The sequence below is a fragment of the Natrix helvetica genome (genome assembly GCF_964273705.1).
Source record: "Natrix helvetica genome assembly, chromosome: Z".
Classification (NCBI taxonomy): Eukaryota; Metazoa; Chordata; class Lepidosauria; order Squamata; family Natricidae; genus Natrix; species Natrix helvetica.
Window position 1 is genome coordinate 101,431,009 of NC_138554.1, and position 19,079 is coordinate 101,450,087.

The window sequence follows — 19,079 nt, forward strand, 5'->3', positions numbered from 1 at the left end:
TCCGATGGCAGGACAAGAAATCTTCTTCAGAGCAGGTCTGCTATCAGTTTACACCCTGCTGATGAAAGCCGAGACATGCTGGGCAGGCCATCTGTAAGGATGCCAGACCATCACATCCCCAAAGAGCTATGGTGAGCTTTCTCAAGGAAAGCAATCGCATGGGGAGGGGGGGCGGGACAAAGGAAGCGATACAAGGACATGCTAAAAACCTTTCTCAAATCCCTGGATATCGACACCATCTCCTGGGAAACCCTGGCACAAGATTGATGTGGAAGATTTGAAAACAATAAAATGAGAAGGCTGTATGGAGAAATCTTTTTTAATTAAATAATGTGATTTTAAAGTGATTTTACATAGCTTGCTGTTTTATGTCTGACTTGCATATTGTGGGCAACAAAAGCGTATACCGTGAAATAGAAAATTACAGTTGTACATTGGTATTCCTGAAACATGATGTCTTGATCTCCCAAGGGAATTTTTCAACAAAAGGTTTATGTTAATTGGTTTAGCACTTGCATATCTGAACCTGCAAAAATTAATAATTATTATCTCTCTCTCCTATATATAAATATTAAAAGTGTGCAGACAAGACTTCCTATTTCTGTGACTCCTCTGGCATCAATATATAGTTCTATTGCTGATTTGTTTTCAGATTCCTTCATGTTATGGAAAAATGATGACTAAAAGAAGATTAAACATCAAATAACATTGCTTTATAATTCTTTCAATTTCTGTTATATTCAGCCAGTTGGTTTCTTTCATCTGATTCAGGATCTATGTTTTGCATTGTCTTATAGGATGTGAGAAGTATTTACATTTGAACATAGCCAGAAGGAGTGCAGATTACCACACTTAATTTAAATAATATCAGAGTGTGCTTTATGCAAGATTTTTCTAGGAAGCTCTTGGAAGAAATGAAAATTCTTCACCAAGCAGTATATAGTTCCTGCAGGCTGTTTAGTCAACAGTTCTGGCTCTATACAGTCACACTTTTAAGATTCTAATAGGCTGTTCTAATAGGCTGTATGTCTATGAATAATCCCTTCATTTAATAGGTTTTGGGATAGAAAAAAGTCAGTACAACAAGCAGCAATACTAATTTTCCAAGAGGCAATCTTTTGTGAATCCCATGCTTTTAGTGGGCTTTAGTTTTCGGAAGTTAATTTTTCGTTACGTGAGCTCTCTATGCAAGAATGAATATTGTATTCTTTGACATATTCATTGCTTGAGTAGTTTTATAGGATGGTCTAGTATATTGATATAGCAGTTAAACTCACTGAAATGCTGTAGAGTGGCATAAATTGGTTATAACTTCCTTAACAATTTTAAGTTGTAGGCAAGAGCAGAATGTAACTTCGATCAAGCAAAAAGCAAACTAAAGAACGCTCCTCTTTCTATTAACTGTCGTCCTTTCATTTAAGTGTTAAATCTAATAATTTGTAATTAACAGCTATCAGTGCCCCTGGGAAAAGAAGGCACTGCTCAAATTCTGGTGCATTGTGAATTTTCTGAATGTAAATCAAAGGCAGTGCCTGCTGCGGATGGCAGCCTCGATAGAGAGAAAATGCAGCTCTAATCAAAGCTATTCCCCACCCCTTCTTTCTTTCAGTCCCTTGAGATTTCATTCCTTTTTCTCTTTGTTGTTTATCTCCCTCTCCAAATTAAAGCCAGATGATGAAGTGACCACTGTTCAAGTGAAGGAACTGGACCAAGATGTGCTGGTGCTTAGGAGAGTGTTGTCACAAAGCCCAACCCCCACATCTGGGAGTGCCGAGAATGATTGGAGGTAAGAGTTTTTCCTTGGGTGCTCAGACTCAGCTGGAGTCATGCTGACGCAGACCTCTCGGCAGCTGGCTGAATTTGGTTGCTGGCAACCAAAGTGAGAGGGCAGCATTGAGGGAATGTCATTTTCATTTGCCGTACAGTATGGGAAGTTCGAGACTGAGGATCTTTGACCCTCACATAGAGAAGAAGGATTCTGCTTTGTTTCCAGGCAGAGAATTGCCTTTGCACACATTTGATGTGCCTTATTTTAAATACATTGATGAAGAAGATGAGGAAGATGAATGGAGCAGCCGTTCTCAGTCTTCAACAGAGGATGACTCTGTGGACTCTCTCCTTTCTGACAGATATGTTGTGGTGTCAGGGACACCAGAGAAGATTTTGGAGCATCTCCTGAATGACTTGCACCTGGAAGAAGTACAGGACAAAGACACAGGTACATTATAATAACATCACGCTCACAAAAAGCAGTTTCTCTGTATCCACTCGTGTTCTTAGCAGACACAGTTGATCAGCTACTATGCAAATATGTATAATATGGTATTTTTCCAAGCAGCATTTTACTTAAAATTATTATAATTTTACAATGTTTTAGATAGTGCTGTTTCAAATACATAGCATTCGTAGTATCATCTTATTATGCTAATATAGTTCATCATCTATATTTAACAATAAAAACATTAAACTTGAAAATGAGGATTTTTTAAAAAAAATCTCATTAACTTTCAGTAGCTAAATATATCTTGCTAGATAAAAGAAAACAATTTACAATGGGTGTGGAATAAAGAGGCAATCAGAAGATAGCAAGCCGAGGTATATAGCTGTAGGGTTTATAAGTCAGCAATTATTTAAAGTACTCCAAAGCTACTTGTTTAGTTCCAACAGTTTCTTAATTTTTTAGCATTAATAGCTTACCTACATCACATAATGTACAACAAAATAACCTCCTTTAGTAATTGTCTGCCTTCAGCTAAAGATTTTACTTTTGTTTCAGTCTGGAGCAATTATTATATTGATCAGGTTGCTTGATGTGCAGGTTATTTTTCAGCTGTAATGCTGTCACCAACACTCTTTCGGTAGTTTATCAAGACCACCTACAATTTATTTACAGTTTTAATTAAAGCAGATGGTTAGCTGTCCTGAAGCATTCCCTCCATAGTTGAAGATGGGTTGTGAAATACAGAAACTTGGAAATGGAATTAATATTTTTTATTGTTCTCAGCTGTTTCCCAAATGAGATTATTAAAAAATAAACACATTTGGAAGAATTAAAAAGATTAAATCATAAATAACATTGACGAATTTTTAGGCATTCCTGTGTCAGATTTCTTTTCTAGCTGTAAATCAGTAGGACATAGTTAGGCATAAGGCATTTGTGCTTACTATATAGGTTTTCTAAATTATAAGTAGAAAGAAAGAACTAATGCTTGATTTATTGTACTGTTTACTGATCTACTTCTCTATGAATAGGGATTAATACTTTGTTCATGGAAATCATGGCTGTGTAATAGCTGTGCTTCCTCAGGCATAATCAAAGTAATGTTGTATGTAATTTCTCCAGCATCAAATCATAGGCTACATAAAAAGTGGTGGGCCATGTCAGGATTGTTTTAGCTAGGCACCATGAATCCCACTGTGTTCTTTACATTTGAATATTTGTTTCGAGTAATCTCTCCTACAGATTCCTGTTATATTTATTTGTGCATCTTTCACAAATCTTATAGAACACACTGAGCTCCCCAATAATTATGCATCATGGTTATTTGTTTTTAACATATGAAAAAAATATAAATTGATGTTCATTTCTCCAGTAACCCTTTGTTACTTTCCTGACCCCCTTCCCATTTCTCACACTTATTCCAATGCTCATTAATACTGTATTCCATCTTTCCAGATTAAGGTGAAAAATAACTATCCAAGCATAATTGGCTGCAATGAAATATATTTAGTGATATACTTCCCTGAACATTTTTTGCAAATACCTCTACCTCTGAAAAGAGCTGACAATGACAGGCTTGATGTACAATCAATGTAGCCCTAATAATAGTAAAAGAACACAAAATGTATGTATTAAAATAATTAAATAGCTGCAGTGATTTACCTCAGTATATTTGTAGATGCAAACATAACAGCTGAAGTGTGAAAACTTAAACTGTACATTTTGATAGTGGTTGTACTGTAGCAATGTCCCATATTAGTTATACTTCCTTCTAATACAGGCAGTCCTTGATTTAGAACAATTCATTTAGTGACCATTTGAAGTTACAACAGCATTGAATAAGTGATTTATGACCATTTTTTTACACTTACAACCATTGCATCATCTCTATGGTCACATGATCAAAATTCAGATGCTTGTCAACTGACCCATATTTATGATGGTTGCAGGGTCTCAGGGTCATGTGATCCCCTTTTGCAACCTTCTGAGAAGCAAGGTCAGTGGCGGAGCCAGATTGACTTAAAAACCATGTTAATTAACTGTGTAACTTAAGAACGGCAGTGATTCACTTAACAACTGTGGCAAGAAAGATCATAAAACTCATTTAACAGCAGAAATTTCTGACTTAATAGCAGAAATGTTGGGCTCATTGTGGTTGTAAGTCAAGGACTACCTGTACTTTTAAATAAAGAAAGAATACGTAAGGTATTCTTCATTAGGAATACATCCATTCTAGGGCCTTTGATCAATACATTTAGGCAGCTTTCAGGGGGATGAAACTTGAACACTTAAATGATACCAATAGCATTTAGGCTTATATACCATCCGATAATACACCCTGAACAATCTAGAGCCTCATTTTACCGACCTCAGAAGTATGGAAGGCTGAGTCAACCTTGAGTTCTGTCAGGTTCGAACTCCTGGCTGTGGGCAGAGTTTGCTTGCAATACTATACTTTAAACATTCTGCCGTAGGAACTTTTAAATGATAAACTGGATGAAACCACTGAGAAGGTATTAGAAGGCATTCTTCACGCTCCTTTCACTTTTTAATTCCAGTAGAAGTCAGCCATTGCAGTTCCTTTTGGTTTATTTGTCTTATGCCTTCTCTTACATTCATTCTCTCTTATGTCTCTTATGTTCCCTCTTGGGAAAGAACCTAACTACCGATCACACAGAATGTTATCTGATTATTTGCTGACAGCCTGATGATGTTTTCGAAGCATTTTGTCCTTTTTGTTTCTCAGTGATTTATGCAATTTGAGATTTACCTTAAGATAGCAAATGAGTGCATACAATATATAGTAAACTTAAGCCAGAGTTCTACCACCAGTTTATCTTTTGGGAAACTTTTAGACAATATTTAGCTCAATATTTATACTTACATATAGTTCCAAAAAGTTTACTAGATCAAACCTATGCAATCATTTTACATATTTTAATACCATAGGCAAATTCATAGTATTTTCCCAGCAAATTTATAAATTAAGATATAGAAAGTCCATAAAAAGTTAAGGTTTATTCACATAACTCAATTTTAACTATTTTGATAGATGGTAGTTTTTTAAAAAACCATGGGTAAAAGTCATTCATAGTTGGGACCCCAAGGTTTAATTACAAATATTGGACATTAGAAAATCCAAATAAATAAACTGTCATTAAGTTATGTCTACTGTTTCAAGAAGTATATGCTTTAAAAAAATGGAAACAGTCTTTGATTCTTGATCTTTTACACTATTCCTTGATCACACTATTTTTCCGCATGAAGTTAAAATTATTCATTATAAGAAATAAAGAAGGAAGAGGATTAGAGATCGATGTAAACTAGCTGCCGCATAAACTTAGTTGGCTTAAAGAATTGAAGATGTCCACTCAACCAAATGTATTTTTAAGCACCTTTTTGTGTTTGAATCTAAATCCCTAATGAAAAACCTGTCACCACTGATTGTATTTGGAAGAGAAAAGGATTGAAGACTTAGATGAAAGAAGTTTTCATAACCTTACCATGTTTTATCAGATACAACCAGTTACTAGAAGAATATATAATGTACTGTATATCATCTTTAATTTAAATCAAAGGGATCTTTTTATAATATCTAATATTATGTAAGTTTCTTATAAGATACGAGTAAGATACAGCAGATTTTCTTCAAAATCTTTCAGAAAATTATTTCAGTTTTGAACTTGATGAATTATATGAAAATTCTTTGTGATAAGGCATTTTGTTTAAATCTGTTTTAGCAAACATACATGGCCATGATCTATATTACACCTCCACTAAAATTAGTTCTCTAAATAGTAATATTTTTAAATGGTTGCGGTGGAATAGTAGGCAAACTAGTACATAGCTTTTTTTTTTAGAAATTGAAATAGTGAAACATACCCTGTTTTCCCCAAAATAAGACCTCCCCGGATAATAAGCCCAATTGGGTTTTGAGCGCATGCGCTAAAATACGCCCTCCCCCGAAAATAAGCCCTCCCCGAAAATATTGCAACGCAGCAGCAGCAGCCAGGAGGTGACCACGCTCGCCGCCTCCTGCACCTCCAAAATAATAAGTCCTCCCCAAAAATAAGGCCAAGCGCTTATTTCAGAGGTCAAAAGAAAATAAGACCCTGTCTTATTTTCAGGGAAACACGGTATTAATTTGTTGAACAAATTGTATAAATTGATGCCAGGTAAAATAAATTAAATAATTTTCTGTTCTTAACTGCTATATTTATTCCACACACACAAAAACTTTTGCATCTTTTGCATTGAGAAATTGCTTACTGAGATATAAAACAACAACAAAGAAGTTTGTAGTATCCTATGGATAGTATATTTTTCTTTGGATGTGGTCACAATCTCCTATCTATATTTTTAAGGATTTTTGGATTGTTTCTAATGTCCTTTTAACTTTTGTAATATGTGTTTTTTAATGCTGTATGCTGCCCTAAGTCCTTTGGGAGAAGGGCGGCATATAAATCCAATAAAACAAAACAAACAAAACAAACATTTTTCTTATCAGCTATTTTTTCTTCATCTGTCTTGGTTAAAGTGTGGGTAAAACTAATTGAAAATTGATATTTTAATGTTGGTATTTCTGCTTACTTGTGAGATTGTTTTTCCATTTATGGGACACAAGTGGCTCAGTGGCTAAGATGCTGAGTTTGTCGATCATAAAAGTTGGCAGTTTAGTAATTCAAATCCCTAGCACCACATAATGGAGTGAGCTCCCATTACTTGTCCCAGCTTCTGCCAACCTAGCAGTTAGAAAGCATGTAAAAATGCAAGTAGAAAAAATAGGAACCACATTTGCTGGGAAGGTAATAGCATTCTGTGCACCCTCGGTGTTTAGTCATGCCAGCCACATAACCACGGAGACATCTTTGGACAGCGCTGGGTCTTCGGCTTTGAAATGGAGATGAGCACCCGCCCCCTAGAGTCAGAAACGATTAGCACATATGTGCAAGGGGAACATTTACATTTATTTCCTTTTATTTATGAATGTATATATCACACATTTCTGTTCTGTTCTTTTATTTATTTATTTGCATTTCGCCCTTATTATTTTTACAAATAACTCAAAGTGGAGAACATACCTAACACTCCAATTTCTCCCAAAATAACCCTGTGAGGTGGGTTAAGTTGTGTTGAGAGAGAGGGACTGGCCCAACATTCCCCAGCTGGCTTTCACAGCTACGGCGGGATCTGAATTCATGGTCCTCCACTTTCAAGTTTGGTGCCTTAACCACTAAACCAAACTGGCTCTCTTATTTTTTGCTTTCATTCCAGTTAATTTATTTGTATAATTGCAAGTATTCAGGGTGATTTAAAAAGGGAGAAGGGGGAAAAATGTTTATATGTTCATTGAGTGGGCATTGAACTGACCTATATAGTTCAATGCGAAGTTTTGATGCTGTGTGAGCTTGGTTGTTTGCTTGCAGGCATTCCATTATCCAACATCACAAGACAGTTGTTACTTAGGTGGGTAATGAATTGTCTGCAAGCAAACACTCAAGTTCAGACTGCACCAAAAGCTCATAATTCAATTCTGAGCTGCAGATATTTATCTTTTCTATTGGAATTGTTCAATGTATTGTGATTGTCACACTGTAAGTTGATTAGATCTGGCACTGACTGAATAGATTCCATTGAGTAAATGGCAACTCTGAACCAAGCAGATGTCATTTTTCAGAAAGGGAATCATAATAAGTTACAGCATTATTCCTTCTTTTGCGATATTTAAGGAACTGGATGTTAAACAGATTGCAATTCAGTTCTTTTAATCATCTTGTGTATTGTGAATATACTTCATTTCTGAGCTTATATACATAAGCAAAATGTGTACAGAAATTGCTGGGCCAGACATTATGGGATTTTAAATTGGTACATTAGATGTACAGGTGCACACAAGTTTAATTCAAAATATATTCAAAATGTGGAACACTTTAGGAAATTGCTGCATCTATTCAGAAGTGAAATTTTATTTTTTAATGAACTAATGCCATTGAATGAACTATTTGGTGTCAATTTATCAGGGCTGTGCAAATAGCCATGCCGTTTCCACGCAGCTATTTCAAACACTGCATGCCCACATAGAGTGTCATGTGAACTGAAATATTTATTTTGAAGGATTTGCTGAGATGTAGTATTGATGATTGAATATAATAATACAATTCTAATATAATAGCACAAAAAGAAAAGTCTTCTTTTCATGTTGTTTTATATAGTGTTATTAATTAAACTATGCATTCTTATATACTTAATTCAGTTATTATAATAACTGATTACAGAGTTTTTTTGGTTTGAGCCTTACATGAAATATGACAATATTATCATTTAATCCAAAATATATTAAAACAATTATGGACCTGTCTAAATGTAAGTATGTAAGTTGCATATGTGAATAAAAAACCTATTTAATTTGCTGCTTGATTTATGACATTATTGAAATTTCATATAATATTAAATGATAGTAAATGTATGCAGAGAAAAATCCATTTGTCTTTTTTCAGACAGTACTATCATTCTGTCAGGATTTTACTGCATATATAAAGTTTGGTTCTTGTTTTCAGAAATGTATACATTCACATCTAGAATCCACAAATGGGACTGAAAGGTGTATTGATACAGTAATGACCAAAATCCAAATTAATTACCTATCATCAATGTATAGTTTCATCCAGATGTATTGAAGGGAGACATAGTTGCTTATTAAAATAAAGGGTTTCATAATAGTATATTGAACTAAAATGCAGATTAGAATACAGACTAGGTAAGACTATTTCAAATAGACATGCATGATAACTGAGTACAGATAGTCCTCAACTTACAACCACAACTCAGCCCAAAATTTATGCTGCTAAGTGAGAAATTTGTTAAGTAGGTTTTGCTGCATTATACAACTTTTCTTGCCACATTTGTTAAGTGAATCACTGTAGTTATTAAATCAGTAACACAATTGTTAAGTGAAACTTGGTTTCCCATTGATTTTGCTTGCCAGAAGGTTGCAAAAGGAGATTCCATGACTAAGAGGCACCATAACTGGGATAAATGTGAGTCAGTTGTCAAACATCCGAAGGTAAATCACATGACCATGGGGATGTTCCAATTGTCATAAGTGTGAAAAAAGGTCAGAAGTCACTTTTTTTTAAATTAAATTTATAAACCGCTCCCTCTCCCCGAAGGGACTCGGGGCGGTGTACAGACAAAAATTAAAATACCATATACATAATAAAACATCAAAACCCCATAAAAACGAATTACATAAAAATCTGTACAATAATAATAAAATTAAAACAACATTAGAAATCTACCCCAGAAATTTAAAATACCGGCCAGGAGGATTGAAGAATAAAACTATAATTGGGCCAGGCCAGCTAATTGGAACAGGTGGGTCTTGAGTTTCTTGCGGAAGGAGCGGAGGTCAGTGGTGATTCTAATATCGGAGGGGAGGTCATTCCAGAGGGTTGGGCCCATCACAGAGAAGGCCCTACTCCTGGGCGCCGCCCGCTGGCATTCCTTAGTGGATGGCACCCGGAGGAGTCCCTCCCTGTGAGAGCGAATTGGTCGCAGGGATGTATGGGGTAGGATGCGATCCCGCAGGTACTTTTTTCAGTGCTATTGTAACTTTGACCAATCATTAAGTTGATTGTAAATTGTAAGTTGTAAATTGAGGATTACCTGTATAAAAAATTCCAGAATAATAATTAAGATGCTTTCTTTGCATCTTAAAAACACTGTGGAAATATCCAAGGGTAGTGGAAAATGGAATATAATAAAATGAGCAAGCTAAATAAATGTAAATGCTATCCCCATTAAATGTCATGATGGTCCTTTGAATTATGTTATAATGACCCTGATTGAGCCTCAAGATAAAGGTGATTGAAAAATTCAAATAGCTAATTTAGACATTTAGAATGATTGGAATATTGCATCTTTCATATCAGGTCAATTGCCTTGAAGTTGTCATTGCCTCTTTCTAAAGCACTTCAGTTAAACATTTGAAGAAGAAGGTGCTGTGGTCATTTATAAGAATCCTGTTCCCTGTGGTCCTTGGTCCTTTACTTTTCTGAGATATTGCAATTAATCAGAGATAGTTGAACATTAACATGGCATTCCCACTGAAAAGTTTTAGTTGTACAAGTACAATTGTCTTGTTAATTAAAACAAATTTGCTGATTTGATATGTGACCTTTCTTTATATATTTTAATGCTCCTTTGCTGCATGAACTGTTTTAAGACAGAAATCATTGGAAAAGGAATGTCCTTTGTTTGAAATTCAACATATGTATCATTGTTCATATTAACCAAAATTCCAAGTTGGAGCAAGTTGCATGAATAAAATACAACAGATTGTAGAAATGTTCCTTTTCATCTTTCAACTATTTATAGTTGGGGATTGAGAATTTTCAAAGCTGCAAGGAATCTTTTTGGGCTTTGAAAGCACCAGCTTACTTGACTCATCATATATAAAAATACTGCAGGATATAAGAATAATGAATATACCAAATAACAGAACAAAACCTTACTTTTAAGCGGAGAATACAACTCCGTTACTGTGTTCATTGTGCACATTTGTTTCAGTGTTTCCAGTGTTTTCTGTACTCAAAGGTTTTTAGTACAAAGATTTTCTTGTTTCTGATGTTTTCTGTGAAAAATAAAAGACTATATTCATTTCCCTCCCAAAGCATGTGAAAGATGGCAAAGTTAAAAAAAGCATCCCTTTGCAATGTTTTCAGCCATTTCTTCCATCTGAAATTGTCTATGCGTAGGTTTTAAATTTAACCACCTTTTTTGCAGAACATTATCTCAATTTTGTCAGTTGGGGATAGAATATTTTCTACCATACTGTATATATCAGGGGTGTCCAAACTTGGGAACTTTAAGACTTGTGGACTTCAACTCCCAGAATTCCCCGCTGGCTGGGGAATTCTGGGAGTTGAAGTCCACAAGTCTTAAAGTTCCCAAGTTTGGACACCCCTGGTATATATCAACAAGTCTTCAGAGATACCATACATACATATAACGACATGCTTTTTATACCTATGTTCTGGTTTATATTATTCAAAGATAGTAATCATGAACAGAAAATTCTCAGATTACTCAAAGATTTAATAATTCAATAAAGTTATGATTCCTTCTTGGTTTTTGTAGCCTTATTATCATCAGAATTTTGACTGATTTATTGGCTGTGTTTCTGTCTTATTTATTTGTTAAATGTATTTGTTGCCCATCTCGTTCCAAAATGACTCTATAGCGGGCAGAGTTTCATTCCCTTTTAATCTTTTAGAGTCAAAGTTAAAATGAAATACATTCTTATTTTATTTTGGACTTTTAAAAAAGGATGTTAAATTGTTCTGTTGTATTTTGGAAGCTTGCTACTGAGCTTTTTTGGCATGAGTTTTGGGGATTCCTGGACTGCAAAAAAAGAGCAGGAGTTTGCAAGAATGTTGCAATTTGCTCTTTCTGATTTAACGGTTGGTACCATATAACAAAGGGATGTGCTGGCTCAGTGGCTAAGACCCTGAGCTTGTCGATCAGAAAGGTCAGCAGTTCAGTGGTTCGAATCCCTAGTGCCGCGTTAACAGAATGAGCTCCCGTTACTTGTCCCAGCTTCTGCCAACCTAGCAGTTCGAAAGCATGTAAAAAATGCAAATAGAAAAATAGGAACCACCTTTGGTGGGAAGGTAACAGCGTTCTGTATGCCTTTGGCATTTAGTCATGCTGGCCACATGACCAAGAAGACATCTTTGGATAGTGCTGACTGTTCGGCTTTGAAACAGAGATGAGCACCGCCCCCTAGAGTCAGGAATGACTAGCACATATGTGCTAGAGGAACCTTTACCTTTATCATATAACAAGATTATATATCCCTTTTCTTGTCAGGTTTCTTGCACTTTTTCTTTTTAACCAATCATCATTATTTCAGACTGTTACTACTTCTGGTTAAAAGTACGTTAAAAACTTCAAAATTCCATTTCTGCTGTGTTTGATCTGTGTGGCCCTTCAGATGCAACAATTTTAAACCTAAGCTAGGTTGAATTTTGCACATAAAGTATTCAGCCCTTTGGTAATTGCTGAGAATAATACATACATCTGGATAGAAAGCCCGAACTAGTCATTGGACTGAATATTATATACTTTTAAATATATGAGAGTACTGAGGAATATGTGTTAGAGAAAGGAAGTGCATATTACTTTTCAGACTTATACAGTAAAGGGTGCACTTTTGTGAAAAGTAAATCTTGTTATATATCTTTGAAACTCTAAAATTAGAGATGGTTTAGTCAAATTATATCTAAATGTGCTGCAATAAAGCCTGAAAAGTCTTTATTAAAAGTGATTGACAAAGGAGGAAAATATAGTAGCTAGTTATTTTACAAATAATTTTACAGCAGCCCATAACATTAAAATAATGGACTATATCTTTAATTCCAAGCACTATCCTTAAAACCTTCCATCAGAGTGTTACCAAGGAAATCCTATGTCTTTCACAATAAGTCTTTTAAGGTACCATTCTATATAGGATATCGCATGAAATCTCAAAGTACAAAGAAATTCTTTGGGAACTATATATCTAAGCTCCAAGAAGTTAGACTTTCATCAATTAAAGAAAGCACTTTGCATTTTCCTTAGAGACAAAAAGGAAGCAGGGCATAGGATTGCAGATATTATCTAATTAATTATAATGGAAAGTTTAGCAATAGTGATTCTGAACTAGGTATATATTTTAGTCTTCAAAGATAGTCCTATGTATACTCTTTGCTCTAATCAACTTCGTTACAATTAAATTTTCTTCTTGATACTTTATGTGGCAAAACTATAGAGAGAAGAGGTTATATAATAATGTTTATGCTTATACTACCCAGGCTATGATATAAGCACATGCCTTGTTTATAAATGACTAACTGCAATATATCAATTTTATGGCCTTGGTGACATGAAATCACAAATGTATTTCTGAATTAAATAAGCTTTATCTGTAGAAGCAATACTTCTAAGTAAATATCATATATGGCACATAACTGAATTCCTACCTCTTTAAAGATATAAATGTAACTTGACTGACATAAGAATAAAAGAGCTCTTTCATGAAGGTGTAGCATTGATCAATTGCCTAGAGCAGATGGCTAAAGGGAACAATGAAGGGTGCATAGTGGGGTTTTTTCACAATAATACTGTGCTTTTTCTTTCTGAAATTGCAGCTCTAGCAGTTGTGAATTGTCTTTTCCTACTAAAATTTATCTTGCTTAATTCTATGAGTATTACCATTCTACAGTAAGCAAATATATTTGTTTTATTATTCCCTCTAATGCAGTATCATCATGAATTTTTACATAAGTCTGCAATTTAAATAGTCACTGTATTCTTATCTACAAATACATATTTTATTATACTTCTATATTTGTAAAGGTTGTCTCTGACATTTATGTATTAGTATGCACCATTACGATACATTTGCATTTATACTTTTATTTAAAGCACAAAATAAACTAAAGTAAAACTAGGACCCTTTAAAACAGGGGAAAAAACCCTGCTATTTTCTAACATTTGCTTAGATAGGAAGAAAATCATTATATTGGAAGATAGCTAAACAGCAAAAGATGGTGAATGAAAGAACATTAAAGAGCAAAGGGGAAAAAACATCAGAGGACATTTAGCTAAGAGAGGTTTTTCTTTTTTTTTCTTTTTTTAAAGCCACACTACCTAGAAAGGAAGTAAGGAGTATTGCCTTATTCTTTCTCTCTCTCTCTCTCTCTCTCTCTCTCTCTCTCTCTCTCTCTCTCTCTCCCTCTCCCTCTCCCTCTCCCTCTCCCTCTCCCTCTCCCTCTCCCTCTCCCTCTCCCTCCCTCCCTCCCTCCCCTCCACCCTTTCCACTTTTCATATAGTTGTCCACCTTGCAAAATGCTATTCTGGGCATACTTGGCCATCTTACAAAAAGCTACTGCCAGTCTTGGTAGGAATATGGTTTCCTCCTGGATGTTTCCTTGATTGGGGTGTTACCTCCTCCCTGATTGATTATTTGGTGGTATTTCTTGCTTCTCTGTGCTTCTGGATGATGTATAGTCTAGGCCAGTGGTTCTCAACCTTCCCAATGCCGCGACCCTTTAATACAGTTCCTCATGTTGTGGTGACCCCCAATCATAAAATTGGTGTCTCGGTTCCTAAGACCATTGAAAATATGTGTTTTCCGATGGTCTTAGGCGACCCCTGTGAAAGGGTCATTTGACCCCCAAAGGGGTCCTGACCCACAGGTTGAGAACCACTGGTCTAGGCTGTTTATTCCCTTCCTAGGCTTTTGGTTCTATCTTTTAAATGGTATTTAAAGGGGTTTTTTCTGTGTGTCCACTGAACTGATTTGTCTGAAAGCTAAGCTACCACAAATTCCTTAGTAGTTTTAGATTTGGCTTGATCTAAAATTTTAAATTTCTGGTTGAAACTGTGATTGAGCTGTCCGTACGTTGTAGAAATTGAGTTTTTGTCATGTTTTTCTGTTGCCAATTGATGTTTATGGGTACAGTCCAGCAGTCTTCTACCTTTCTGTCCCATGTAGTGATTGTTGTGGTCCTTACATTGTGGGAAATGACTCCTGTTTTTTTTTCCTTTGAGTATTGGGTTTGTGTATTTTCTTAAGGAATAAGCAAGATTCTTGTTTCAGTACTATGTCCCAGTGGATGAAAATATAGGTTGAAATGTACGTAAGAACATCCTTTAAAAATCTTTCTTTCTTTCTTTCTTTCTTTCTTTCTTTCTTTCTTTCTTTCTTTTTCTTTCTTTTTTCATTCTGAGAATCACTCCCACTTATTGAAGAGAAACATGGCTTTCTTTTTCAAAATGCTGATTAGGAAATCCTGAAAGTTAAACCTCCTGAGGTCTTATTATCCAGCCAATTTCACGCTTGCATGTTGAGTTCAATTGAAACTGGAATGTGCAAAATGATGTGGAAATTGGAACCATGGAGTTTCATGGCTACAGTGTAGGGTACTTTTCATCGAAAGAGTGACTGCATTTTGATTCTTTAAACTAGAAAGCTCTCTTTGAAATCAGTGGGATTGGTGAGGCTGTGACAATAGCACACACTTAATACATTTTTTTCTGCTTACCTATTATCACATTTTAAATTTTGCTGTTTGAAATAGTTCGATGGCATGTACCGATACATTGCAACCATCAACAATTGAAAAGTAGTTGGTTTCAATTTGATTAGGTAGATAAATAATATCATATATGCTGGCCAGACAGCAGCTAACATAAAACTATTAGTAAAAATATTGATTTCTTTACCTTAGGAGTAACAAACTTTGACATTTTATTTGAAAAATGGTTCATATTCTTGCAGTATGTTGATTCATAGAGGTATATTTTTAAAAACATACAGTGTAGGACTTAACACTAACTCCAATTTCCAATACTGAGATCCTAATCCAGATCAGATCCCTTTCCCTTCCCTTCTTAACAGCTATTATAGCCTGCAAAGGTCTTGGTCTGATGAATTGGTCCATTTGATCTATTCCTGCTTAATTGTTTATTGTAAAGACAATTGCTGATATGCACATACTGTTTTATATTTAATGACTACTCTAGTTCTACAGGTAGTCCTTGACTTATAATCGTTCATTTAGTGACCATTCAAAATTACAATGGCATTCAAAAAAATGACTTACAACTATTCGTCACACTTAATGTTTGTTGCAGCATCCCCAAAATTTGGATGCTTCATAACTAGCATGTACTTATGACATTGCAGCTTATTGCAGTATTCTGGAGTCATGTGATCACCATTTGCAATCTTTTCCAGCTGGCTTCTGACAAGCAAAGTCAATGGCAGAAGCCAGATCCACTTAACAACTACATGATTCACTTTACTGCAGTGATTCGCTTAATAACCATGAGCAAAAAGGTTATAAATTGGATACAATTCATTAGACAACTGCTTTACTTAGCAATCAAAATTATGATCTCAATTATGGCCATAACTTTAGGACTACCTGTATTTTCCATTTTGGTCAAAACAAAGTAGAATTCAGAACATAAATGCAATCAAGATAACAAGGTGCTTTACAGTTAATAACTTAGAAAGTAAAAAATATTTTGAAATAGTAAAATATTTAAGAGCAAGTTTGGAATGTGGTTATGGTGGGTGCAAAGAAAGTTTTCTGGAAAGGTAAAAGATAACAGAATTGTGGTAGTGTAAGATAGATTTAGCTGTATTTTTAACCTCATCTTTAACTTCTTTGGCTTTCTATTTTTCTTTAGTTTCTGTGCTTTGAATAGCTTTGTTAGTTGAAAAGGAATAGGATATTTTTATGTTTCTAGAAGTATGGGTACAATTCGAATTATTTTTAAAAAGGGTGTTAAGCTTTGATTTCTATGTATTTTTCATTCAAAGTGGCTAGAAATTCTACTGATTTTCATCAGTCAATATACCTCATTTTCACAAGACAGCCAGTTTGATCTTGTGGTTCAGATACTAGTCTTAAACCCAGGAGACTGTAAATTCTAGTCTCTCCTTAGGCATGAAAGCAGTTGGGTGTGCTTTTTGACCAGTCACTTTCTCTCTCAGCCAAGCCCAACCCACAGTGTTATTGTGAGGAATACTGTATATCAGGGGTGTCAAACTCAATTTCATTGACAGCCACATCAGCATTATGGTTGTCCTCAAAGGGCCAGTTGATATAAGACTATGATGACTCACAGTGGCCAGGTGGGCATGGCTGGGTAGATGTGGCTGTAACCAGGTGGGTGTAGCTGGGTGGGCGTAGCCACTTACTGGGTGCAGCTGACTTGGGACTGCAGTGTTGGGATGGAACAACACTCACTGTCTAACTCTAACTCTACATGGGAACAATTTGGTTCCCCCACAAGCTCCTCTCCTCCCCAAACTGCTAGTAGTCAAGTGCATGTTTGTTTGGGGACTTTTAATCATGGAGGAATGGAAAGGCTGCCTCTGTGGCGGAGAGTAGTGGGGCCTTCCTTCTCAGCAGCCAAACAAAGGAGCCATTGGGAGAAGGAAGGCAATAATGGAAGAAAGAAGGAAGGAAGGAAAGGAGGAAAAGGAAGAAGGAAAGAAAGGAAGAAAAGAAGAAAGAAGGGAGGAAAGAAGGAAGAAAAGAATAGGCCATTTTATTTTACAATATAAACATGTAAAGTGCTCTTGGGGGCAGGAGCAGAGAGAAATCCATAGCCCAAGAGACCACATCTGGAGGAGGCCGGCCTGGGACAGGCTGGCAGATGGAGGCAGGTGGTGAATAAAAGCTGGAACGTGGCCTGGAAAGTGCACATGTGCCCTTATTGTCCATGTCGACACCTATGCTGCAGATTTACTGTGTCAGTTAAATGCCACAGCAGGGCCACCTAGGGAGGCGAGTACTCCATGGAGGGGGAGTGGAAGAGGTTAAGGGATGGCAGCTCTTTTGACATCCCCTCCGGCCCTCACTCTGTGCTCCCTCTAGCTACCACTCATAGCTCTCCCTAGCTGCCACCATCTCCAAGATAGAGGTGGTGGCGTGCAACTAAGACAAAGTAGGAGAAAAAATTGTGGCAACCTCCATTTTTCCCACTGGGCCTTTTTTGGAGCCCAGCAGCAACATCAGTGTCGGTGGCAAAGGCCTTGCAGGAGCTGGGCTCAGATGCCTCAGCCAGCCACTCTTCCTCCTTTTCAGACTTTCCCAGTGGCCTTTCACACTGTCCCCACTGCCCCCAGCCTGAGGGAGACGGTAAAGAAGCAGGCTGGCCAGTCAGCTAGCAGTGGTTGGGGGTGAAGGCAGCTATCAATGGAGGACCAGAGGTTTTGTCTTTTGATCTTTCGACTCATGCTAGAGCCCATCTTCAGGGAACTTCTCTCTAGCACCGAGTGTGTGGTATTTATAGGGCCTGTTATATGTGACTTTTTAGGTGTTGATTGGGGTGTGTTGATGACTGGCTTTTTAATACAGGTTAATCATCATTGCTATACTAATGTAACTCCAGTTAAATTTAGTGGAGCTTGCTTTTGAATAAGTATACACAATGCCACATTATAAGTTATCTTTCAATAAAGTACATTGCATTTTGTAAAGTATTTAAAAAGCTGAAGTCAATTTTATATGTGCTGTAGCAATTCCTTTTTAAGAAAAATTATCTCTTGTATTTTGTTTTGGGAGACCCATATCTTTTTGAAGTTCATACTCATTTTCAGATTTTCATACATTTATCTGAAACTTACTGCTATGTTTATATTTATTGTGACTTTTTACTGTCATAGTTTGAGCTTTATTAATAATATGCTTACATAATACTCCAGTTATCTTGTACATTTTTAAAATTTGGTTTTTGTTTTTCCTTCTCCTTTGTTTGTAGAAACTCTTCTGGATGACTTCCTCCTTACATACACAGTCTTCATGACAACAGATGACTTGTGTCAAGCTCTGCTGAGACAATATCCTTCTCTATAAAACAAGGGGAAATCATTCATTCAGGCCTCATTGTGTCTAATGATCTTTATAGGTTAGCTATAAGGCAAATCTACATAACTTATTTGCCCCTATTAAGGATTATTTATTAATCGTTGGAGTAGATACATCTATGTACCACTGCTTATATCTCAACTTTCAGCCAAAGTTGATGGAAGGTCAGATTTAGCATTACAAAATAATTTACTTCCATTCCCAATATAAAAATGGCAATAGGCTCTTTAATCAATACCACTTCCTTTATTCAGCTTACAGGAATATAATACAGCCATTACTTTAATTTTCAGCAGAGCCTAATAGCATTTGAGAATTTCACTGGCAGTGTTGCATGAAGCATAGTTTTAGTTTAATAATTTGAGATCAAATATATTCATAAATTATTAATCAAATTTATATGCCATCCATCTCACTGTATAAATCAT

The 19,079-nt window shown here is 35.9% G+C and overlaps 1 protein-coding gene across 1 annotated transcript in view; it reads left to right on the forward strand.

The window, feature by feature from the left end:
* The window catches only part of RAPGEF5 (Rap guanine nucleotide exchange factor 5), a 135,656-nt gene that overhangs the window by 85,695 nt on the left and 30,882 nt on the right, over nucleotides 1-19,079 (forward strand). Inside the window, exons 10-12 of the mRNA XM_081971446.1 lie at nucleotides 1,668-1,786; nucleotides 2,130-2,218; nucleotides 18,545-18,623. Of these exons, the coding sequence (XP_081827572.1) occupies nucleotides 1,668-1,786; nucleotides 2,130-2,218; nucleotides 18,545-18,623 (287 nt within the window). The remainder of the gene's footprint in view (nucleotides 1-1,667; nucleotides 1,787-2,129; nucleotides 2,219-18,544; nucleotides 18,624-19,079) is intronic.